Source organism: Phyllopteryx taeniolatus, chromosome 19 (genome assembly GCF_024500385.1).
Source record: "Phyllopteryx taeniolatus isolate TA_2022b chromosome 19, UOR_Ptae_1.2, whole genome shotgun sequence".
In the NCBI taxonomy this organism is placed as follows: Eukaryota; Metazoa; Chordata; class Actinopteri; order Syngnathiformes; family Syngnathidae; genus Phyllopteryx; species Phyllopteryx taeniolatus.
Window position 1 is genome coordinate 6,179,031 of NC_084520.1, and position 23,088 is coordinate 6,202,118.

Sequence of the window (23,088 nt, forward strand, 5' to 3'; positions counted from 1 at the left end):
GTCATGAGGTCAACATGATATAAATTAATGTTATCCATATGCTGTACACATACAATGCAACAATCACATTTTTATTGTGTATTTACATTTCATCATGTTTTGTTCAAAGTTTATTATTTGTATAAAGAACAAATATGTGATTGATTCCAAACTAATGATCTATGGTTTTAAGCCACTTTAAATTTTCGAGGAAACATCCACGGCTCCTGTTGATGCATTCATTCAAAATTAAAGAAAATAATCAAAATGTAATGAAATGTAAATAGTTATAATTATGGGTAAGTAATTTAAAAAAAAAAAAGTTACGCTATTGCATTTTCAACAGGGTAACTGATAATTATAGCCAACTACGTTTACAAAGTTTTTTTTTTTTTTTTTTTTTTTTAATAAATAAAGTATTACTGGTAAGAATACAGACATACGTGTACATGTGATGTAATGTTATCAGTGGGCGCGTTTGTGAGGGGGTGCAGGCCAGTTGTCCCTCGTTAAACTCATCTGTCAGATCTGTACAGCAGTTTGCGCGCACATGTTTAACAAGGCAACAGGGGAGCCTCAAACTGCTCTTTCGAATCGGCAATCTGTTCCTGACTTTTAAACAAAAGTTCAGTCAGTCTGACAGGCATTACCGTGCAAGAGTTTGTAACCCAAACACGCCTGACACCATAGCTGACGATTCTTGTGAGATAATTGAACATCGTTCCGACCTTGAAATGTACAACTCTTATAGTGAGAGAACTTTGCCTTATATGTGAACCTTAACGGATAGAAGTGAGCAACTCTTGAATCTAAAGCTATTTATTATTCGGCTCCAGATAGTCTAAATTAAGGGTATGTTTACACAACAGAAACCTATTAATTGCAAAAGTTTTTTTCTTTGAAAATAGCACTGTTCCAGCATGACCCGTCACCTTCTGGTTTGGTCTGCTTGTGAATGCCCAAACAGAACATTTAACACACATATGTCAAACTCAGGCCCGGCCCCCGATGTAATTATATTTGCTCCGCAAGACCATATTAAATTGTGTATTAGAGCTGGCCCGCCAGTATCTAGCACATGTGCCGCTAATATTACAAATCCCAGAATGCTTTGCTAGTGTGTTGGCCCATCATTCTAGACCGGCGAGCGCCCCTTCCCTTTCTGTTGCAATCGTTAGCAATTGTGCTACCAGTCTCCTCGGGCAAATGTACACTTCCCCTTCCCAAAGATGGCCAAACGAAAGATGGAAAACAGTTAACTTCCAAGACAGGTGGGAGGCAGATTATCTGTTCACTAAATTAAAAGACAGACCTGTTTGTCGTGTGCGGAGCAACGTGGCTGTAACAAAGCATATAACATAATTTAATTAATGGTTTTTTTAATGCCCTTTATCAATTCCTCGGCAGGGACTGTTAATAGTTTGAGGTTTGGATTTTTATTGAAGGACATTCTTATTTTTGTTTTGTTGTTGTTGTGGGCCTTTGAAATTTACATCAAAAAGAAAGGTAGCTGGAGATAGAAAAATAGAAGATGGAGAGACAGAAGAATTCATGTTATCTATTTAAATACAAAACAACAAACAAATACCACTGATGTCTTTTATCGCAAATTTGAGTTCTCTTTATAATATTAAAGTTTGTTTATTCCAGATTCAGTTTGTTGTCAATGATAAACTTTAACGCTACATTTCTGCCGAAAAGGGAAACATGCACATCGCAGTGATTTTTCATTAAATATTGAGTTTGGCCCACGCCGTTGTCCCAATTTTTAATTTTGGCCCACCGTGAATTTGACACCCCTGATTTAACGCAGTCATTACACACTGGATGTTAGTCATAAACAGCAATGCTGTCGTTTAAAAAAAACTTCCATTAAAGTTTGCATATTTTAGCTCCCAAAACGTCGTCATGTAGACAAACATGCATTTTTTTTCAAAAATAGATTCTTAGTGTTATTTGAGGTTTTTCGCCAATAAGCTTTTCTACCATTAGTTAAAAACATGTAAGCAAACAACTTTTCATGGAAATGCCATGACTATCCATGCCTATGAATGGCTTGCCGAGGATGCCAGTCACAGAAACCTTGAAGCATAAGAATAAATGAACAAATGCACAACAAATGAATAATCATCCATTTTCATCCACGCTCCGATTTTGAGACATCATTTTGCATGGTGTCACAGTGGGTGAGCTCCTTGGAAAAAAGGCGGCTTTAGAATACTAGCCAAAGAAACAGGTGCCTGTCAGAGAACACTCCATCTATGCTAGCATAACGCTTAGCCTATACAAGGTTTTGTACAAAAGAAATCCTTGGTATCAAAGCCTTGTCTTGCTGTTTACTGATGTTAAATTGCCATGTTGTGATGTTAAGCGTGTCACATTCAGAAAAATAGCCACAATTTACATTTAATCATCCATGCATCCATCCATTTTCTGAGCCGCTTCTCCTCACTAGGGTCGCAGGCGTGCTGGAGCCTATCCCAGCTGTCATCGGGCAGGAGGCGGGGTACACCCTGAACTGGTTGCCAGCCAATCGCAGGGCACATAGAAACAAACAACCATTCGCACTCACAGTCATGCCTACGAGCAATTTAGAGTCTCCAATTAATGCATGTTTTTGGGATGTGGGAGGAAACCGGAGTGCCTGGAGAAAACCCACGCAGGCACGGGGAGAACATGCAAACTCCACACAGGCGGGGACGGGGATTGAACCCCGCACCTCAGAACTGTGAGGCTGACGCTCTCACCAGTCGACCACCGTGCCGCTTACATTTATTCAATTAAATGTTTTTTTAAAAATCAAATTCACACTTTAGTCGTGTCCCTTCGTTTTGGCTCCAAGAAATTTGGAATAATCCAAAAGGAACATGAGCCACAAGAAGTTGCTTCATTCAGGTCCTCTGCAGGCAATGGGAAGGCTAAAATTAAGTTTGCTCATTTTTTTTTTGTGTTTCAACTATGACATTATTTTTATTTTGTTTTCATTTTTTTAAATACATTTTTTTTGTTGTCTTGTTTTTTTTTGTCGTTTTATTTAATGCCTTCCCGGAGTATTGGCAGATACTTAAACTCAAGTGACTTGGGCTTGGACTCGGTGCAAAAAAAAAAAAAAGTATTAGTTACTGATCAACCGATCAGTAACTAATACTTTTACTTTAATACTATTGTAAAAAAGAGCTATGAAATGTATTTAAACTGCCGGTGTCACAAAGTTACTTATTTTCTTTCCTTTCTTACTTTTTTACCGCAATCTCATGCATGCCAACGTTGGCAAACACCTTCCTATACATTCCTTTAAAGGCTCAGCTCTCAAGGGAGACCAATCATCCCCATACCTGACCAGACGTTATTAAAGTAACAACTTAAATGATTAAAAAACACAAAAAAAACTAGAGATGAGTTCACCAACCACCTTGGCTGCACAGAAAGACTGAAGAATGAATATTTTATTGAGCTGATCAAGGAGGCGCTGTGAGTCGGATATTACAGCTCTTTAGCCGTGATATTAATTGGTGGAGATATATGCGTGAGCGGACTTTTTTTCCCCCCCGTTTGTTTAAGATGCGCGGCATAGTGGACGACTGGTTAGCACATCTGCCTCACAGTTCTGAGGACCGGCTTCAAATCCGGCCTTGCCTGTGTGGAGTTCGCATGTTCTCACCGTGCCTGCGTGGGTATTCTCTGGGTACTTTGGATTCCTCCCACATGCCAAAAACATGCATGGTAGGTTAATTGAAGACTCTCAAATTGTCCGTATTAAATGACGATTATTGTATTTATTTCATACAGAGTAAATGAAAAAATGCTAGCAGCAGGAGCGGTCCGCATGTGCCGACCGTCGGCACACTACCCACTACATATGGCAATTTCAAATTTGTTTTGTCTTTTTCACTTTATCTTTTTCACAGTGACATTCACAAGTCATTGTCAATCTTCTACACTCCCTGTTCCATGATTTCCAGACAGCCTCAGCTGTCAATGAATTATGCCTCTTTTGTGTGTCGGCGGGCATATACAGCTTACATGCGGTGGCGAGTGTGTCAGAAGTCTGGACAGGAGAAGACGCTTAAATGAAATGTGCACAAGTCCGTGTGCTTAGAAAATGTTTGACACACGAACGGGAGAAGTGACTGACTCTTAATCCATCTCTCTGGGTATTTCTGAATATATTCCTTTGATGTCATGGTACACCATGCATGAGCAAGCATACCAAACATTTTTGTATGTACTGCATAAAGAAAGGCACACCAAAATCGGTTAGCACCGTGGCAGGTGACTTGTGCGCACATTAATTCACAATTCACAGTAGCACACAGATGCACATTGTTTGTTTGGTAAGTCAACACGCAGAGAAGCATACAGATATGAAGGACGAGCTGTGTGATGTCTGGGGTTGGACTGATGTCAGGCTCTTGCCTCTGCATTATGGAAACTCGAGAGGGGGTCGACATTTCAAGATTTAAGGGGCATTCTGCTTCAGTGGTTCTACTGTAGTGTATGCAGCTTAGTTGGGCGCACATTCCCTTATCTTTGTATGAAACATTCAGAACATTTGGTGGTGCTCAGACACAGTTGGAGTGAACGCATTACATTGTGAGCTTTTAAATGATCCAATAACCAAACATTACAACACTTAACACTGAACACTTGATTTGTGAAATTTACAATTTAACGATGCAAACAACCAGTGAAGATGAGCTCGCTAGTTGCTGTGAGCCCAGTGTAATCTGCCAGGCTCATTTGATGCAAAGTGCAAGAGGTCCAGCTGCGTCCAGAAGCAAACTGCACCTTCCCTGTTGCTAAGTGGAGCTTGCATTTTTCCATTTCCACAGCATGAACTAAACCGCTGTTTGTTTAAAAAAAAAAAAAAAAAAAAAAAAACCTCAATGGGGGAGTCAAGTAATTTGGGTGGACCAGAAAGGGAGAAATATGTTTTAAAAAAAAAAAAAAAAAAAAAAAAGTGACATACTGGGTATGAAGAAAACTTTATATATATATAATGGAGGGAAAGCAAGCCTTTCCACACAAAAACAATCACTTTAGAAGCTTGAAGCACCGTCGAACTGAAAGGAATAGAGTAGGATTAACAAAAGCAGGCTGAACACACATTTAACATTTTGTTGATCTGAAATTAGGAAATACTCATTCATGGTGGAATGAAAAACATGCTTTTTATCATAGGCGCTAAAATGAATAGATTAGATCCATTTAAGACAATAACTGCTTGATTACGTCAACTTCAATGTTGTTGACTATGAAAATTTGACATTTTCATTTGCATCTGTATAATAACTTCAGCATGATTACACAAAAAAACAATTAATGGTATATTCAACTTTATGCAAATGGGGACAGGCCTACACTGAAAACGTGACAATGGCCAAGCATTGAGTGAGCCATCTTGTTTTCTAGACTGTTTGTCCTGTAGACCAGAGGAGCACTAGAGCCTATCCCATCTGACTTTGGATGAAAGACAAACTACCGTTGCCAGCACTGTTGAGGTGACCTTGAGATTCATTGATCAATTAGTGGATTAAAAAGTGCATCCATACTTCAGCCACATCAGTCGAATTTAATTATTTTGCTGGGTGTTTCGCAGCAGCTACAAATGTAGTCAACAACTTTGCGACAACCCGATTTTAATATAAGCCATTTATTTGAAAAATGAAACCCTCCAGTGTATTAAAGGCCCACGTCAAATGGTACAATAGCTGTTTACTTTCATGGAGATAAGAGTGCCCAAGGTCAACCTGTGATTATTGATGAAGATTATCATCTCAGACATGATGGATGGCAGCTCTGGTTTATGGATCACAGCCCCTCCCCTTGTATCCATCACCGGTCTACTTCTTAGCACCTCGGACACTCGGCAACAGATTTGTGCAACGTAATCAATGCAAATGCAAAGCAAATACCTGCTGTAACACAACAGCAAATGAAGTCAGCGCACAAGATTTGATGCGCCCGATGTATTCGTCTTATACAACCTGGCGTCCTCCAGTGTTCAAAATTGCTTTCACCCTTGTGCAATTATGCTGGAATGACTTGTTTAAGGAGAATTCAAATGTAAAATCTGATCCTTACCTTTTTTCCAAGGTCTACTGCACCTTGTCGCTTTTAGATTTTCAACATTTTCGCAACAGAAATGACCCCAAAGGTGGAAGAATTGCCACCTTACATGGGTTTTCATCCAACGTATTACCTACCTGTACTCCCGGATGTGAGGTGTTCAGGGTTAATTGAAATCCCTTTACTAAATGGACACAGGAGGTCCCGTATGTGTAAGGTTCTTTCCACACCAGAGAAAGGGTATGTCTGGTCTGCTTCATTCTTCTTGTGCATCCATTCCACACATTTCTAAAAGTGTGATGCAATGTATTAAGGATTGGCACTGACAAACTGTCCCTGGTTTACTATTTTAAGAGAATTTTACGAAGTTTATGCCGCAAAATGAGCTATCCAGTACTTGCATAGAAAAAAAGCCAGAAAACTATATACTATATAAACTATACTGCATATTATAGCTCAGACTAATTCTTCCAGATGAAAGTTGATCCTGGAGAGAAAATGCGACATTTGCCCATGTAGGTGTCATGATTCTGTGTTTGGCAGAGCATTACATTACACAGCCTCTCGGCTGTGTTGCCTGAAATGGTCCTGCATAGCAGCATGGTGCATTTGGAGATACCGTAATTATACTGAGGTGTGTCAATATATCGTCAGGTGTAACACTCATAATTTAGTGAGTGTGAGAGCTCAGCACTTTGTCCAACTGCAGTGAAAGCTACTGTCAAATGTACTACACTTTTATAAGATGTGTTGTTGATTTGTTTTTACAGCTCTCCTTCTTCTCTATGATGTCACTAACAAAGCGTCATTTGATAACATTCGGGTAAGAAAAATGTCTCTCTCTCTCATTTTCAATGATTCCACTCATGTTCTAAGATGTCATAGATTAATAAGATTACACAAGAATGTTTTTGACATTTAGTCAAAATGTCTATTCTCAAAACTGTTTCCTCTATGACCATCATTACTAATATATATATATATATATATATATATATATATAGTTCACATAGTTAACTTAAAGCCCGTTTCTCACCTTCCACACTTGGTATCCAGCATACAAGGTAATACAGTAGTGTGTTGAGATACGAGTTTAAGTCGTTACTTGGCTACGCTCATAACTCAAAACACTTGCATCTCAAATAGTCTTTTCCGGTTGAAATGAATGGAGATGCCATTAATTTGTTCGAGCCTTCCACAGAAAAAAAACATTTGTTGTAATGTGTATTTTAATAGGGAAAAAAGTATCATATTTTATAATCTTGTGCAAAATAAAATGGAATTAAAGGTATTAGAGTTTTTGTCACAGTGTATCAATGACTGACAGACGGATATAGATTTTTATTGAGAGAACCCGACTCTTCTCGCAGCTCATCAGTACGGCACTAAATTAGTCACTCAATGCAGAAGATAAAGAATATATGACTGAGTACTATTTACATGGCATGCTCCACCATTTGTCTTCAATCCATTGCCTAAAGGGTTAAAGCACCACAACCTATATACTATTTAGCGAACTGAAAGGCTAAGCTATGTGGTTGGTTTAAATGCACAAGGTGTCATTATCTTTGTTTTATTTTTAATTTAGTTTAGAGCATATCCACTTTTAAATGCTATTTCTTGGACTGCATGCTGTTTTAATTGTATTTTTATTTTTTTCTCTTTTAAAATGTTCATAAGCTGTTTTTTTTCTTTGTTTTTAAATGCTTTTAATCATGTAAAGCGCATTGAGTTACCTTGTGTATGCAATGTGCTATATAAATAAATGTGCTTTGCTTTAGTTTGACAGTAAGCTTCAACTGTGAATGGCAATAAACAGCTTGAAGCAGCTTTTTGTGAAGAATTGGTCACTGTTTGCCAAAGTGCTGCTTATTGTGAAGTGAGTTTATTTCACTGCCGCTATACTGCGCTCATATCTCAAGTCTCCGCTCGCAAGTCAAACTAACCAATAGCTTGTATCTGGAAAAACTTGGAAGTCACCACTGTACTATATAAAATAGGACCATTTCTGCAAAAATGTGTATCCAATGTGGAAGCAAATGATGATTCATGTAAATTAGAGATACTTTTCCCCAAAATGTCGGAATGCAAATTTGTAGTCGGAATGCAATTTTCCCTCTCCTGCTTCATTTGGAGCCACTCCCCTCATCCATTTTCGGTGCATTACTGTCCATTAAGCGGCACGGTGTACGACTGGTTAGTGCATCTGCCTCACAGTTCTGAGGACCGGGGTTCAATCCCCGGCCCCGCCTGTGTGGAGTTTGCGTGTTCTCCCCGTGCCTGTGTGGGTTTTCTCCGGGCACTCCGGTTTCCTCCCACATCCCAAAAACATGCATTAATTGGAGACACTAAATTGCCCCTAGGCGTGAATGTGAGTGCAAATGGTTGTTTGTTTCTATGTGCCCTGCGATTGGCTGGCAACCAGTTCAGGGTGTACCCCGCCTCCTGCCCGATGACAGCTGGGATAGGCTCCAGCACGCCTGCGACCCTAGTGAGGAGAACCGGCTCAGAAAATGGATGGATGGATGGATGGATCCTGTCCATTTAATTAACGCAAAACTGTTGCAGCCATAAAATTCTAAGTTAATGATTATTTGCTTAAAACACTAAAGTTTCTCAGTTTGAACATTGAATATATTGTCTTTGTAGTGTATTCAATTAAATATAGATTGAACATGATTTGCAAAATCATTGTGTTCTGGTTTTTTTTATGTTTAACACAACTTTCCAACTTCATTGGAATTGAGGTTGGGGAAAAAAACAGTCTCTTTGAATGTGAGTCTGCCTACTTTGCGTACCTTCTGTTGTAAAGTCTTCCCTTAATTACAATTGAATTCACACGTTCTTCTCATTGACATTCCTTATAAAGGGTGTTTTTCTTGTAGTCTTCTTTTTTTCCCCCCTGAGTGTTGTTTAAAAAAACATCTTGTCAGCTGCTCTGAACCAAAATTAGTGATAAGGTTGAAATAATAAACACTGTTAAAGTTATTACTGGTATGAGGTAAAGAACTGTTATTCATGTAAATAATAATGTTATTCATTGGCTCCAGTCTATTATTGCATGCTGCAGTCCAGGCTAATGGAGCCCACTATGTCAGTACAATCTCCCAGAGTGTGAATCCATTAGCAGCCAAGTCTCGGGGCAAAGGTCGCTGAGTATTTGGAGGGAAATAAAGAATAGGCATTCAGTGATTTTTTTGTAATAACTCAACAGCTCAATGGGAAATGGGCTGCTCTTAGTTAGCAGCTTTTCAGCTTTCTATCTCATCTACCTAACTACCCATATATTATCATGAAGGTTTAATACCCTTCTTAAATCTAACAAGGTTGCAAACTTACAGAAACCATATTTTTAAATTAAACTTGAAACCAGATGTTTGTGATGTATTAATCAATTTTTTCCTCTTTCCTTTAATTTGTATTGTTCCATCCAGAGAAGGGAACTCAAGTGTTCCACTCTGACTTGATTTGGAATTATTGCAACATGGAGATTTTATACAATATGCTCTAAGGCTTTCCCTTAGAGCTGATTTACTTGGACTGTTACTGTACTGTAATTTACTCCAGGACGTATCTTGCTTTTCCACCAATATTATAGGTTTATAGACTACTTAGCGCTTGCTGAAGTAATCTGGTGACACCATGGTAACAACAATATTAATTTCCTAAAGATATCAAGAGTATTAACAAAAAGATCTTATTTTAAAGGCGACAAATTGAAATTGCATGTTTTTTTTTTTCTTTCAATCCAATCTCTTGCTCATCATGCACATTTTTTTTGCATACTAATGCTGGTCCATCTAATAGATGTGATTGCGCTGCACAGGGTGCGCATTTTTATTTTTATGAAATGGCAGCACTCCAATTTTATATGATTTTCTGATTGCTTCTTCACTGTACGTGTCTCCATTTGTTGAGCTTCTTATCTGTGCCGTGCAGCTGTCTGTGTGACGCCATACATCACGTTAGTCAAAGGCCACAGGTTCACACTTGCACTCACCTTCTTAAAGCATATTTTATTAATACCCTTGTCACTGCGTATAGGCTTTGTCAATCAGTAAACGTAGGCTTAAGATCTTTTTAGCTTACTGTAAATTGGGGAGAAAAAAAACTGTGTATGGAGTGACTGATTACTTAAGCAGACTGTTTGTGTGTTTAAAATAAAGCCTTATAATGTTTGGAATCACAGTTGAAAACAAAATATTCCTGCTTCTGCAGTATTTCAAAAAACTGCTTGTTTGCACATTTTGAGACAGGCGGTTTAAAAAAACCCAAAAACTGAATTGAACAAAAGAGCACCTCAAGGTCACTGCTTTTGCCAAGAAGTAGTTTAACGATGTAAAAACCCTTTCCAGCTTTGTGCAATTTCTCTCTCTTTTCTGTCAGCATATTTGTTGAATCTACATTTCAAGCTATTTTGAAATTTGATTTTCTCATTCTTACTTTTTTTTTTTTCTTCTTCCCCCACCCCAGTTGTTTGCGTTGCAATTCAGCTTTTGTCAAAGCTTTATCTCTGTAAAACAGAAAGCGCTTTCAACAACCTGTCCCCTGGTTTCTGTGGCTTTTTGTTTGGGGGAGGGGGCACCAAATATTCCCTATGCTTACGTTTATCAGCAGATAGTCTGTCTGTTGAATAGTTAACACCTGAAAAGGAGTGTAAGAAGGTCAAATGTCTCTTTTGGAATATTTAGTCCTGTCAATTTGTTTTCTTTCATGTTATTGTCTCTATAAGTTTGATAATTGCTTCATAAATTGTTGATTAATCATCTTCATTCCTATTCCTATCCATCCATTCATCTCTGTATGTACTGTATGAAGTGTTTACGTACATATATGTACATTAATGACAATAGCTGAGGTTTGAAAATAGTGAATTGCATAAACTACCACAATTATTAACATTTCTTAGCCTCTCAATTAATGGAATAGATTTGTTTTGGTCCTGTGAATACGGCAATTTCCATTAAACTGCTTCGCTTGTGCCAAGTAGTCCATGTCCTCTGCTTTTGACAACCAGTTGTATCTTTTTTTCGGTAATAGTTAAGAGTTATACAATGTTGTTTTGGTTTGCCACCATACCACACAACCACCAGCCAAAGCCTTCCTTAACCAGAAATAAAAGAATAACAATTCTTTGCAACAGACCAATCACAACCACAGTAATAAACAGATTGTTCCACTGACCTAAACATTTTTAGAGTTGTAAATGCAGAATATTTGGCATAGCTGTTGTTTTTCATCTTATTATATTGTGCAAGTGATCATCAAGTTGTGACAAAAGAAGGTGGCATATGTCCGCAATCTCATTTCCTTTCGACTGACAGTATAGCGTAACAAATAAGTCGTCTGCCGGAAAAAAAACAGACCATTAACACTGTGTGAGGCATCGTTTTGATCTTATGCCAAAATGCTCATTTATTCAGTGAATTTATATTTAGTTTTCAGAGGAAAATATCCAAATCAACTTTTTATGCAAGCACAACTTTGCTCCAAATCATTTGCATATCAGACCACAAGAACAAGGGGAGCCTATATTTAGAAGCGGCTGTTTCAGACTTCTTTGCAGTGTGCGATTGGGGTCTCAGCGTTTCCTGGTGTAACTCGGCTAACTGCCATCCCACCATTCCCCTCCCTGCAGGGTTGCTTCCAGACTGCACAGCAGATTTGTACCCAAGAGACCACTGCTCATCTCAGTGGGCCAAACCCAGATTTATAAACCAGAAAAGACCGAAATTTGCCAAGGCATTTTTAGAAATATTACCACATATTCGCATAAATTCAAATTAGTTCAGGTAATAATAGGCATCTTGTCAAGAAAATATATCACTTTTTTCATAAAAATGCCTCACTTTTTCCTCAAAGTTATTCAAGTCCTTTGGCCCCCGTCTCCCACATGCAAACAATCTAAAATGATAATGGCCAACATTGGAGGGAAACTGCATGACTAACTTGGTCATGCAAACTGGTCACAATGCTTCACTGAATCTTTTTCTACATTCTTAATGCATGGTTATCGTTGCTCATTATTGCGTTGTTGGGTGGCCGAAGCGGAAAGTCATAAGAACAACCACACCACTGTTGTTTAAGAATTTTACTAAAACATCTTTATTACAATGTCTCATCATTATAAAAACAGAAGTCAATGGGGGGGAATGCATAACTTTGGGGAATAAAACAAGCACTGTTCTTGTACAAAATACCATAGGCAATTTACAGAAGCAACCGAGGGTGGAAGTAAAGACCTGTAGCATGTAGAAAGAAAAGTATAAAGAACAAAAATAGTGATGAATGTATGGTAGCTTTCAAGGGGACATATTGCAAAAATGTTTTTATTGCTTAAGTAAAAATAGCTGAATCTCTGTTTGCCCATCCATCAAGTGTAAAATGAAACAACCTAGTACATTTTTGTGTGAGCTGCTTATATTCAAAAATGTTGTTTTTTTTTAAAGCATTTTTGTTTTTTGTTGCAGTTAGGCTGTTGTAATGTTCCTTAAAATTCCCTTTAGAGTTAAAGGCTTTATGATGGCAGCAGTCGTCGCCTAGAACTACTTCACTCTACATTATTTCCTATGGGGAAAAAATCTTTTGAAATTAAAATAACGCCTCGGAATGATAGTGTTTAACTTTGGGGTCCTCTTTAAACTAAAGCACATGAGAACAAAATGCACAATGTATTGTTTGTACATTGGTGATTATTCATTACTTTTCAAGTGCATGCCATTTATTTTGGCATACAGGCTGCAATGGTTTTCAGGTTATTGTCTTTTGGATTTTGGCTTCATTACACTGTAAATGATTTCCTCTTGCTCAATTTTACGGGCAGCACGCATTTGGTGCTGCCACGAATGAGCAATAAGTTGTGCTATTTTTCTTGCCAGAGGACTTTTTTCTGGAACAGCTGGTGGCTTTTTGTGTGGCTGAGGGGTCGCCTTCTCTTCACAGAAGACGTCGTCCGGTTCATCCGAGCGAACGGCGGGGCGGAGGTGCACGTCACGGAGCTCCTCAAGTGTCACCACAGGCATGGAACCGAGGAAGGCCGAGGAGTCAGAGTGGTGGCGACGGGATGGTTTGAATTCAAAGTGGGTTTTAGTTTTCCGTATGGGGTCAAGTGGAGATGTGGCAGATGTGTTGGATAGGAGAAAATTTGGATCAGGAATGGTGACGGGGATTGGCATCTGCAGTGACAACCTATTAGTGTGAGCCCGATTGGAGGAGGTGCTGGATTTGGGACGTAACTTCCAACCAAGAGGGTCATGGCCGGTTATGACAGATGTCCGGACAGGAGAAGAACAGGAAGAAGACGAGGACGTCGACAGATGAGTTGTGGAGTCTATCCCGGTAATTGGGCTAGAATAGCGTTGCCTTGGACAACGAGATGGAGGATGGCATCTCAGAAGGGACGCCCCCCGCTGAGGAGGCTGTGGTTCCGTCACGTTTTTCTTGACAATAATGACAGGGGAGCTGTTGCTGTGGCAACAGTCACTGGACCAGCGGCGTCGATGAGAGCACGAGGTCAGGCCGGAGGTGGAGGTCGTACGACCCGATTGCCGTCTGACTTCCTGTTTGTTTGTTGTGACCGGACCTTGTTTTTCCTCGCGCACACTGAGCTGTGTGGCACGGGTCACATGATTTTCAGTCATGTGACCGTATTTGCAAGTTGACTTGGCTGGACAGCCAGTGTCATTATTAGCAGTGGAGCCTTTATTCATCCTTTTTGGAGTGTTTAACATCAATATTAGCTCGCGCACAACCCTGTGAAGGAAAAGGAGAAAGTGATAAGACGGTGGAAGTTTGCAAAGAGGAACTGTTGACACCCTTCTCAACTGGTTGAGTAATATTTCACAACCGATTTCTTTTTCACAACAAACGTATTGCTAGAACATCGTCAATATTAAAGGATGCTTGTAAACGAAAAGCTGTAGCTTCTGAAACGCAAAGCATTTTAAATTTTGAAAATCTGTCTGGAGCCAGTTTCACATCAAATATAATCATGGAAATTAACCCGTTCTAAAAAATCCCAGCATGTATTCCGGTGAGTGTAAGCCAGCTGCACACTAAGCAAACTGAACTTCACGTAACTGGACAATCGTAATTTGCACAAATCTGCTCTTGTTTATGGCAAAAATTTTCATCCATCAAAAGAAAAAAATGTCAATGTTGCATGTGCATAAAATAATTAAAAGACCAAAGAGCCGGCACGGTGGATGACTGGTTGGCACATCTGGGGTTCAAATCCCGGCCCCGCCTGTGTGGCGTTTGCATTTTCTCCCCGTGCCTGCGTGGGTTTTCTCCCAAAAACATGCGTGGTAGGTTGATTGAAGACTCTAAATTGCCTGTAGTTGTGAATGTGAGTGCGAATGGTTGTTTGTTTCTATGTGCCCTGCGATTGGCTGGCGACCGGTTTAGGGTGTACCCCGCCTCCCGCCCGAAGAGAGCTGGGATAGGCTCCAGCAGCCCATGACCCTAGTGAGGATAAGCGGTAAAGAAAAAGGAGGGATAAAAGACCAAAGGAACAGATCCTATTGAACATCATGAATGAATTCCCCAATCCTCCAAATTGCCGATTTCGATAAAGCACATACATGTACACATACATACATACACCCCCCCCCCCGCCCCCACACACACACACCCAAAACAAATTAACAATCACAAACAAATCAAATTACAGCGGGCGACTGAGCCCCGCACACCTACCAACTGCAATTCCTGACACCTGAGTGTTCTTATCGAGAAATAACATTTTTAACCACAAACAATTGTGGTGCAATTGTCAAAAGCGTATCACGCTGGCTACTGTAGCTACATTTTGCCATCAACTGAGAATACAAAGTGAGGACATGAAAAGGAGAGATTGTGGGTAAAGCACCACATACATTTTCATGACAATGGGGCATTTTTCAGTTTTCTTACCAGGTTGAAAGATGGCGCTCACACATACTTTTCAAATTTCTCCAGGATCCATCTGGACATGTTTTGCATTTATTTTCAGTCCGCCGCCCTGCATTGACCTCATGAGCACTAACTTTTGTGCATTCATTTCCACTTATAACGCTTAATATTTTAGCCACAAGTTTATATGAAATTTCAATATAGTTTTTGTTTTAGACAACGGCTGTGCTGTTGGGACAGCATTCACTTGCAATTCGACATATGGAATTGCAGCCAAACTAGTTGTAGAGAATCGGGAAACTAATAAAAACTCGGCACTCTGAGGGACGCAACAATAGCTGTGTCTGGCGCACACAAATATTTTCACAATATTTATTCTAAAACCATATTTGGGATTACATTACATTGACTACAATAAATGAAAACCCTGTTTACCTGCAGTCCTGCGTTGATCTGACTTCAGTCTCCACAGACCAAATGTTCTCATCACCTCCTTGATATTTGTGAAAGCTCCCCACCCAGAGACCAAGTCCAACCCTAACCACAACTTCCTCAAATATTTTCTTGCACACACAACAGAGTTGGCACAAAGTAGGGGTGTGAAAGGGAAGTTGAACATTAATAAATGAACTATAATCTGGTGGCAACAGGACTAAATTCAATATTACCATAATTTGATGCAGAAATTCACTCTCATATTTAAGTATAATGGACTTTTGAGTACTAGTGAGTTGAATTTCGCCAAGACCATCATCTAACTTGTCCAGTCCATTGTGGCAAGTGCTAGGTCTTGTTTGAAAATAATAAATGGTGAGTGAAGGTGAGTCATTTTATATTCTTACCACACTATCAAGAGGGAAGTCTCAAACCCAGTGATGTGATTTATTCATTCAGCGTCTCCATTTTCTGACCTAGGTCCTTTATATGTCTAAAGACTTGTCTAGAACTGTCACTGATGCCTATCAGTGTTAAAGCAAAAAAAAATTGGAGGTAATCCAAGAAAAGTGATTTTATTTTATTTTTAACTGATGTGTACATCAATTAAATCTCACTAATTAAATAGTGATACTCGGACGTGTAGTGAATATGCTCACTCCACAATTGGGAATGTGAGTGAATCCTTGTGCTTCGAGATGTATTAAAAAAAAATCATATTGGTGACGTGACTTCAGGTGGCATGTAAAAATAAGTGCTCAACATCTGCTGTGTTGACGTTATAGCAGCACATCTAGATAATGTGCTCAAGTCTTTTTTGAAAAGTGCACTCTGCTATTTGCAGGGATGTTTGTATAGTAGCTGACAAAATTGTCCAGATTACTTACTTACTTACTGAACAGTTTTCACAGTTTCTAATTATTTATCAGATAATGTAGATTGCAGTGTGTCCAGGCCAACTTTCATCCCTGTTCAAAAGGGCATGACTCAAGGTTCCATATTTGGGCCACTGTTGTTCACAATGTATGTGAACAATCTTTGTGTCATGAACGGAACAGAGGATAGGACCCAAAAATGCACGACTCCAAAACAAATGGACAGTTTCCAAAAAGAGAGGTATAATAGACGGGCATAGGTCGGTACACAGGCAGGCAATCAAGAAAGGCAACAGTATCCAAAAACATGAGGCAAAGAGGCAAGGTCGATAATCGGAACAGGGTCAAGTCTTACTGAGAGTCTGTGACGTGGAAACAAGAAATGCTGGAACGTGACGACAAGGTACAACGAACTGGCAACGAGAGGGAATGAGACACGAGTTTAAATACAATAGGTAATTAGGGTGAACGAGGCACAGGTGGTGAAGATGCTCACAGAAGCAGGTGTGTGTGAAACGGGGGAAGACAAAACCCGGAACACACACACACATGACAGTACCCCCCCCGTTAACGGCCGGCCCCAGACGGCCCTGGGGCCCCTGGATGCGCAACGTGGAAGTCCCGAATGAGCGAATCATCCATGATAAACGCAGACGGTACCCATGAACGTTCCTCAGGCCCATAGCCCTCCCAGTCCACCAGATATTGAAACCCCCTGAGACAGAGATGGTTGGTAACCATGCACAACGTGAAAAGGCGATAGACCAGTGGATGCAGAGGGGAGGGAATTGTGGGAGAATTCGACCCAAACCAGTTTCTTAGACCAGGATCGCGGCTCCTGTGAAGCGAGACATCAGAGCCCAGTCTCCAGGTCCTGGTTCAGCCTCTCGGTTTGGCCGTTGGTTTCAGGATGAAACCCAGATGACAGACTGACGGTAGCACCTATGAGATTGCAAAACTCCTTCCAAAATTGCAAAATGAATTGGGGACCCCTATCAGACACCACATTCTTGGGGAAACCATGGAACTTAAAAACCTGATTAATCATTAGCTCGGCAGTGTCTTTAGCTGAGGGGAGTTTTGGAAGTGCAGTGAAGTGTGCCATCTTAGAGAACCTGTCAACAACTGTAAGAATGGTGGTATTGCCTTTAGAGGCCGGTAATCCTGTCACAAAGTCTACGGAAATGTCTGACCAAGGACATTGTGGTATTGGCAGGGGTCGCAACTCCCCAGGAGGACGTTGATGAGAGGGCTTGTTAGCAGCACATACCTGGCAAGCATTGACATAATCGATAACATCCCTCCTGACATTAGGCCACCAAAAGCGCTGTTCGACCACTGATTGCGTCTTGGCAATGCCTGGGTGACATACAGTTCGGTTCGTGTGAGCCCAGTGGATAACTCTTCCCCTTAAGGTCGGAACCACATAAAGCCTGTTTTCAGGGCAATCTTCAGGGTTAGGAGTGTCTTTCAAAGCCCCTTTAACCGCAGTTTCAATGTCCCAAACAAAAGCGGAAATGAAACATGACTTAGGCAAAATAGTTTTAGGGTCGGACAAAGAATTCTCTTCGGAGAAAATGCGTGACAAAGCATCTGGCTTACCAATTTTAGAACCAGGTCGGTAGGATAACGTAAAATTAAATCTAGTGAAGAACAGAGCCATCTAGCCTGCCTCGCATTTAATCTTTTAGCAGTTTTAATATACTCAAGGTTCTTGTGATCTGTCCATACTAAAAACGGAGTCTGTGCCTCCACTCCATCAAAGCCACCTTGACTGCCAGCAGTTCACGGTCACCAATGTCATAATTTTTCTCAGCTGGGGTCAGTTTTTTTGGAGAGAAAAGCACAAGGATGTAATTTATCATCCTTGAGAGATTTCTGGGAGAGCACTGCTCCTATTCCGGCATCAGACGCATCGACTTCTACCACAAACTGCTGTTTGAGATCTGGCAAAGTAAGGATGGGAGCGGAGGTAAAGCTCGACTTAAGTTTTTGAAAAGCTGCCTGACAAAGCGGGTTCCATACAAAAGGTTTGTGTGGCGAGGTAAGATCATGCAAAGGAGAGGCTATAGAACTGAAATTTCTGATGAATTTTCTGTAGAAGTTTGCGAACCCTAAGAACCTTTGTACATCTTTGCGTGACGTGGGACTAGGCCAATTAATAACTGCATCGACTTTGCAAGGGTCCATTTTAACTTCACCTTGAGCCAGGACGAAACCCAGAAAAGAAACGGACGCCTTGTGGAACTCACATTTCTCAGCCTTAACATATAGTTGATTCTGCAGTAACTGCTGCAAAACAGAGCGGACATGAATAATGTGAGTCTCCTCATCCGGGGAGAATATCAAAATGTCATCCAAATAAACAAAAACATAAACATTCAACATGTCACGCAGGACATCATTGACAAGGTTCTGGAAAACAGCTGGAGCGTTAGTAAGCCCAAAAGGCATTACCAAATATTCATAATGTCCCGTTGGTGTGTTGAATGCCGTTTTCCATTCATCCCCCTCCCTTATCCTGACTAGATGATATGCATTTCTTAAGTCCAGTTTGGTGAAAATCTTGGCTCCCTCCAGGAACTCAAAGGCGGTGGAGATGAGAGGAAGAGGGTACCTGTTTTTTACCGTGATCTCGTTGAGACCCCGGTAATCGATACAGGGTGGCAGGGTCTTGTCTTTCTTGTCCACAAAGAAAAATCCTGCTCCCGCAGGGGATGAAGATGGGCGAATGATCCCGGCTGCCAGTGATTCTTCCACGTACTCCTTCATGGCCTTGTGTTCCGGCCCTGAAAGAGAGAACAACCTCCCTCGTGGGGGTGTGGTTCCAGGCAGCAAGTCAACAGCACAGTCATAAGGTCTGTGGGGTGGAAGGGATTTGGCCTTGGACTTGGAAAAAACGTCTTTAATATCCTGGTAACAGGTGGGCACTTGAGATAAATCAGGATCCCCAGATGGGGTCTGTGGATTGTCCTTAGAAACATGACCCTGAACATCACATGGCGGCTTGAAACAGTTCCAGGCGCAATTGCTGCCCAGAGGACCAGTCAATGTGGGGGTTATGTAATTTCAACCATGGGTTCCCTAAGATAAGGTCATGATTCATGGCGTCAAAAACATGAAAACTAATGCGTTCCGAGTGAGAATCAGGAAATGTCAATGTGAGTGTTTGGGTGCGGTGAGTGATCTTGCCCATAAAACTGCCGTCTGCAGCATAGGTGTTGCGGTGGAGTTTTATTCCAAAGGTTCTAAGGTGCATACGTCTAACGAGGATGGAGTTGAGTAAGTTTGCGTCAGAACCAGAGTCAATTAATACAGGTGTATGAATTTCTTGATCAGGAGAGCATAGTGTCACTTTAGGAAGAACCCGTGTAGGGTCTTCCTTAATGAAATTCAGACTCACCTCTCCCGTGCCCTTGCAACTTTGACGTGACAGTTGCTCACGGAATGACCCAACTGACCGCAGTAGAAGCACCGCCCTTCCCTCAGCTGGCGTTGACGTTCCTCAGGGGAGAGACGGAACCTGCCCAGTTGCATGGGTTCATCCGTGGGGACGCTAGCCAGTGGGTTGAGACCGGAACCAGGGGATCTGCCTTGGTTTGGCTGGTCACCGAGCTCGTCCTCCAAGTGCGCGGTGACGCAGCCCTCCGCTGATCTCCATCTAGCTCGCGATCCAAAAGCCTCTTGTCAATTTTTACGGCGAGAGCGATGAGAGTGTCCAAGTCGGTCGGCAGGTCTAGCGGGACTAAATGATCCTTGACGGCGGGGGATAGTCCTTGAAAAAAGGCATTGAGTAGCGCCCGATTATTCCAATGACTCTCAGCTGCTAGAATGCGAAACTCAATCGGGTAATCTGACACCCTGCGCTTGCCTTGTTGTAAGGTGACAAGGGAGCGAGCTGCCTCACGATCAGGAGTGGAAAATTGAAAAATTTGCTCCATAGTCTTTACGAAAAAAGCCCATGAATGACACGCGGCGGAATTGCGGCTCCATTCAGCAGTCGCCCACGCTTCCGCACGACCAGTCAGGTGGGAAATGACGAATGCGATTTTTGCCCGCTCGGTGGGGAATGCAGCTGCCTGCAGCTCAAAGTGGAGTTCGCACTGCGTGATGAACGGCTTAATGTTCCCAGAATTTTCAGAGAACCTCTCCGGTCGAGAGAGCTGTGGGCAGACAGCAGCGGAGGTGGCAGGTGGCTGCATGGTGACTACTTCACATGGAAATACCGTGGCGGTATTGGGTGTGGTGCCAACTGGTTCCTTCTCTTGAAAAATGTTCATAAAAAGTTCAAACTGCGAGGCCACCTGTCTCATCATATTGTCCTGATGCCTTGACAGTCCCTCTAGATGAAGGTGGAGGGCAGCAATCTGCTCATCCTGCTTCGTGAGGCGTTGACCCTGCGCTTGAAGGGCTTTGCGCACCGGGTCTGAGTCTGCCGGGTCCATGTTCTGGCCAGTTCGTTCTGTCATGAACGGAACAGAGGATAGGACCCAAAAATGCACGACTCCAAAACAAATGGACAGTTTCCAAAAAGAGAGGTTTAATAGACGGGCATAGGTCGGTACACAGGCAGGCAATCCAAGAAAGGCAACAGTATTCAAAAACATGAGGCAAAGAGGCAAGGTCGATAATCGGAACAGGGTCAAGTCTTACTGAGAGTCTGTGACGTGGAAACAAGGAATGCTGGAACGCGACGACAAGGTACAACGAACTGGCAACGAGAGGGAATGAGACACGAGTTTAAATACAATAGGTAATTAGGGTGAACGAGGCACAGGTGGTGAAGATGCTCACAGGAGCAGGTGTGTGTGAAACAGGGAGGGGAAGACAAAACCCGGAACACACACACACACGACACTTTGTGGTAATTTGCCTGACGCTATGTTCCATTTTTATGCTCATGATATAGTAATTTATTGTTCTTCTTCGTCATCTTTAAAAACTCTTGAGTTGTTGCATCGGCCTTCGACATGGTTCAGTTCTGTTTGACTCTGCTCATGTTAGTGCTGAATATCGATAAATCGAGGACCGTGCTATTTTCAAATGGAAAGCAGCTTCCTTTTCACCTTCCTAGCTTGTCAACTGTTTATATAGTTGAAATGTATAGACTCACAAGTACTTAGGCATTCTAATGGATGAGAACCTGCACATAACGTTTTAACCATTATTGAGCTCGACCCCGCCAAAGCGTAAGCGCCTAGCTCGGAGTCCTTATATATGTCTCTCCCTACATAACAGACACACGGGAAAGTTAATCGTTTATGAACCATAACCACAGCATCACATCCAATAGTTGACTACAGATACTTGGGCACATTGATCCGAGCGTGTTTGATTGACAGGTAAACGGCTTTCTCCAACGCTTCCTGTGGACACGCCTACACAGTCCTGCAGGTCAAGGGCGGGTCTTATTTTTCAGGATTTCAGAGCCTTAGGTTTTTTTGAAAAACTCTTTTCTGTGGCGGATCAAATTTACAAGACATTTTGTGGCCTCTGTAGTGGGTCTAGAACCCCTCCCCCCCCTCCCAAAACAATTGCATATTATACTTGAGAAATTACGGTATGATTGTATTCCTTAATGTAATTTTGCCTCCCAAGCGGTTTCGCTACCTGTCTCGAGACCCCAACGTAGCTTCTCTTCGGGTAAGGGCCTAATTCAACAACCTGACATGAAGTGTGTTTTTCTTTGAAGTGCAGCAGTAACGACCATGCAAATTCCAATGTGGCATTTTCAGACGATGTCACGTGACTGCTGCAAACACTGCCTATAATTGGATAGCTATCTGGCTCCAAAGCTGTTTGATTCTCGTCGAGTAACTAAAAATACATGCGATTCCGCAGACCCTCTTGCATCTCTTCGGTTTGTAGATGAGAATAAGAAGTCTTTTGACCTCGACAGCCGTCACAGTCCATCACATGTGGGTTTCACACACACACGTTGTCTACTTATGCTCCCACACGCAGCATGAACTCTCCTCCTCTGTGACGGCTTTGAAGCTTGATCACATCCCAATTTTAAAAGCTGTGTTCCTTCTGCCGCTTGCTTGTAATCCACCCACTTGCTAGCATGTTCTTTCTCGGCCGCCTGAGTGATTGTTGGGTTGTCGACAGTCAAGGCCGTTAGGTGAGGGCTCAGTGCAACTATCTCTATGTAATGAGGGAATGTAACCCTCGCGAGAGGGAGTGAGGTTTAGGATAAACCTGCGGATGAAGGCCGGGATTATGTGAAGGGGATTCACTTGCTGATATTCACAGAGTAAGAGTGAGCGGGCCCGTATCAGGCAGGGGAATGAAAGTGTTTCACTCGATAATGATTACCGCAAATACATTTGCCTCATGGTTTTTAGTCGGATTCATTCATGTCTCTTATTCAACTTGTCAATGATGACGCAAACCGAGCTTCATGGCACAGTCTCTAACTCACATTCGGCCAGTTAATTTAAAACATACATAATGAATAAAATAACTTTTTTTTTTTTTTTGTAGTCCTGTAACATTTACGACAATAATGATATGAATTAAGGCAGAATATTTTACTGTTTTACAATACTTGTCCTTTAGTATTATATAGTATATATATAAACTGCCGATTTGAAAAGGGCTAATATCGGCTGATTAAATCGGTCCGGGCCCTAATAAGAGCACATCCCCCAGATTTATGTACTGTTTGACGACAGTTGCTACCCCCATTGGAAATTATATTAATTGCAAAATGTAAAAATTTATAGTAGATAGCAATGTGCCCAAATGCATCTAATATTAAAGTCAGCATTATTTATTAACAGGGAGCATCTATTGACATTTTGCAAATAAGCGTAACTGTACTATTGAGTTTGAA

The 23,088-nt window shown here is 41.4% G+C and overlaps 2 protein-coding genes across 4 annotated transcripts in view; one reads left to right on the forward strand and one right to left on the reverse strand.

Moving 5' to 3' along the window:
- LOC133469288 (ras-related protein Rab-26) overlaps positions 1-23,088 on the forward strand; it is a 49,822-nt gene that overhangs the window by 18,647 nt on the left and 8,087 nt on the right. For all 3 annotated transcript variants that reach the window (XM_061756158.1, XM_061756157.1, XM_061756155.1), the window contains exon 6: positions 6,819-6,871. In XM_061756158.1, coding sequence (XP_061612142.1) covers positions 6,819-6,871 — 53 coding nt within the window. The remainder of the gene's footprint in view (positions 1-6,818; positions 6,872-23,088) is intronic.
- Positions 11,517-15,914, reverse strand: LOC133469287 (uncharacterized). The gene is made up of 2 exons (XM_061756154.1): positions 15,376-15,914; positions 11,517-13,800 (listed from the first exon to the last, which is right to left on the reverse strand). Exons 1-2 carry the CDS (start codon positions 15,609-15,611, stop codon positions 12,804-12,806), a joined length of 1,233 nt encoding a protein of 410 aa, XP_061612138.1. The 5' UTR covers positions 15,612-15,914; the 3' UTR covers positions 11,517-12,803.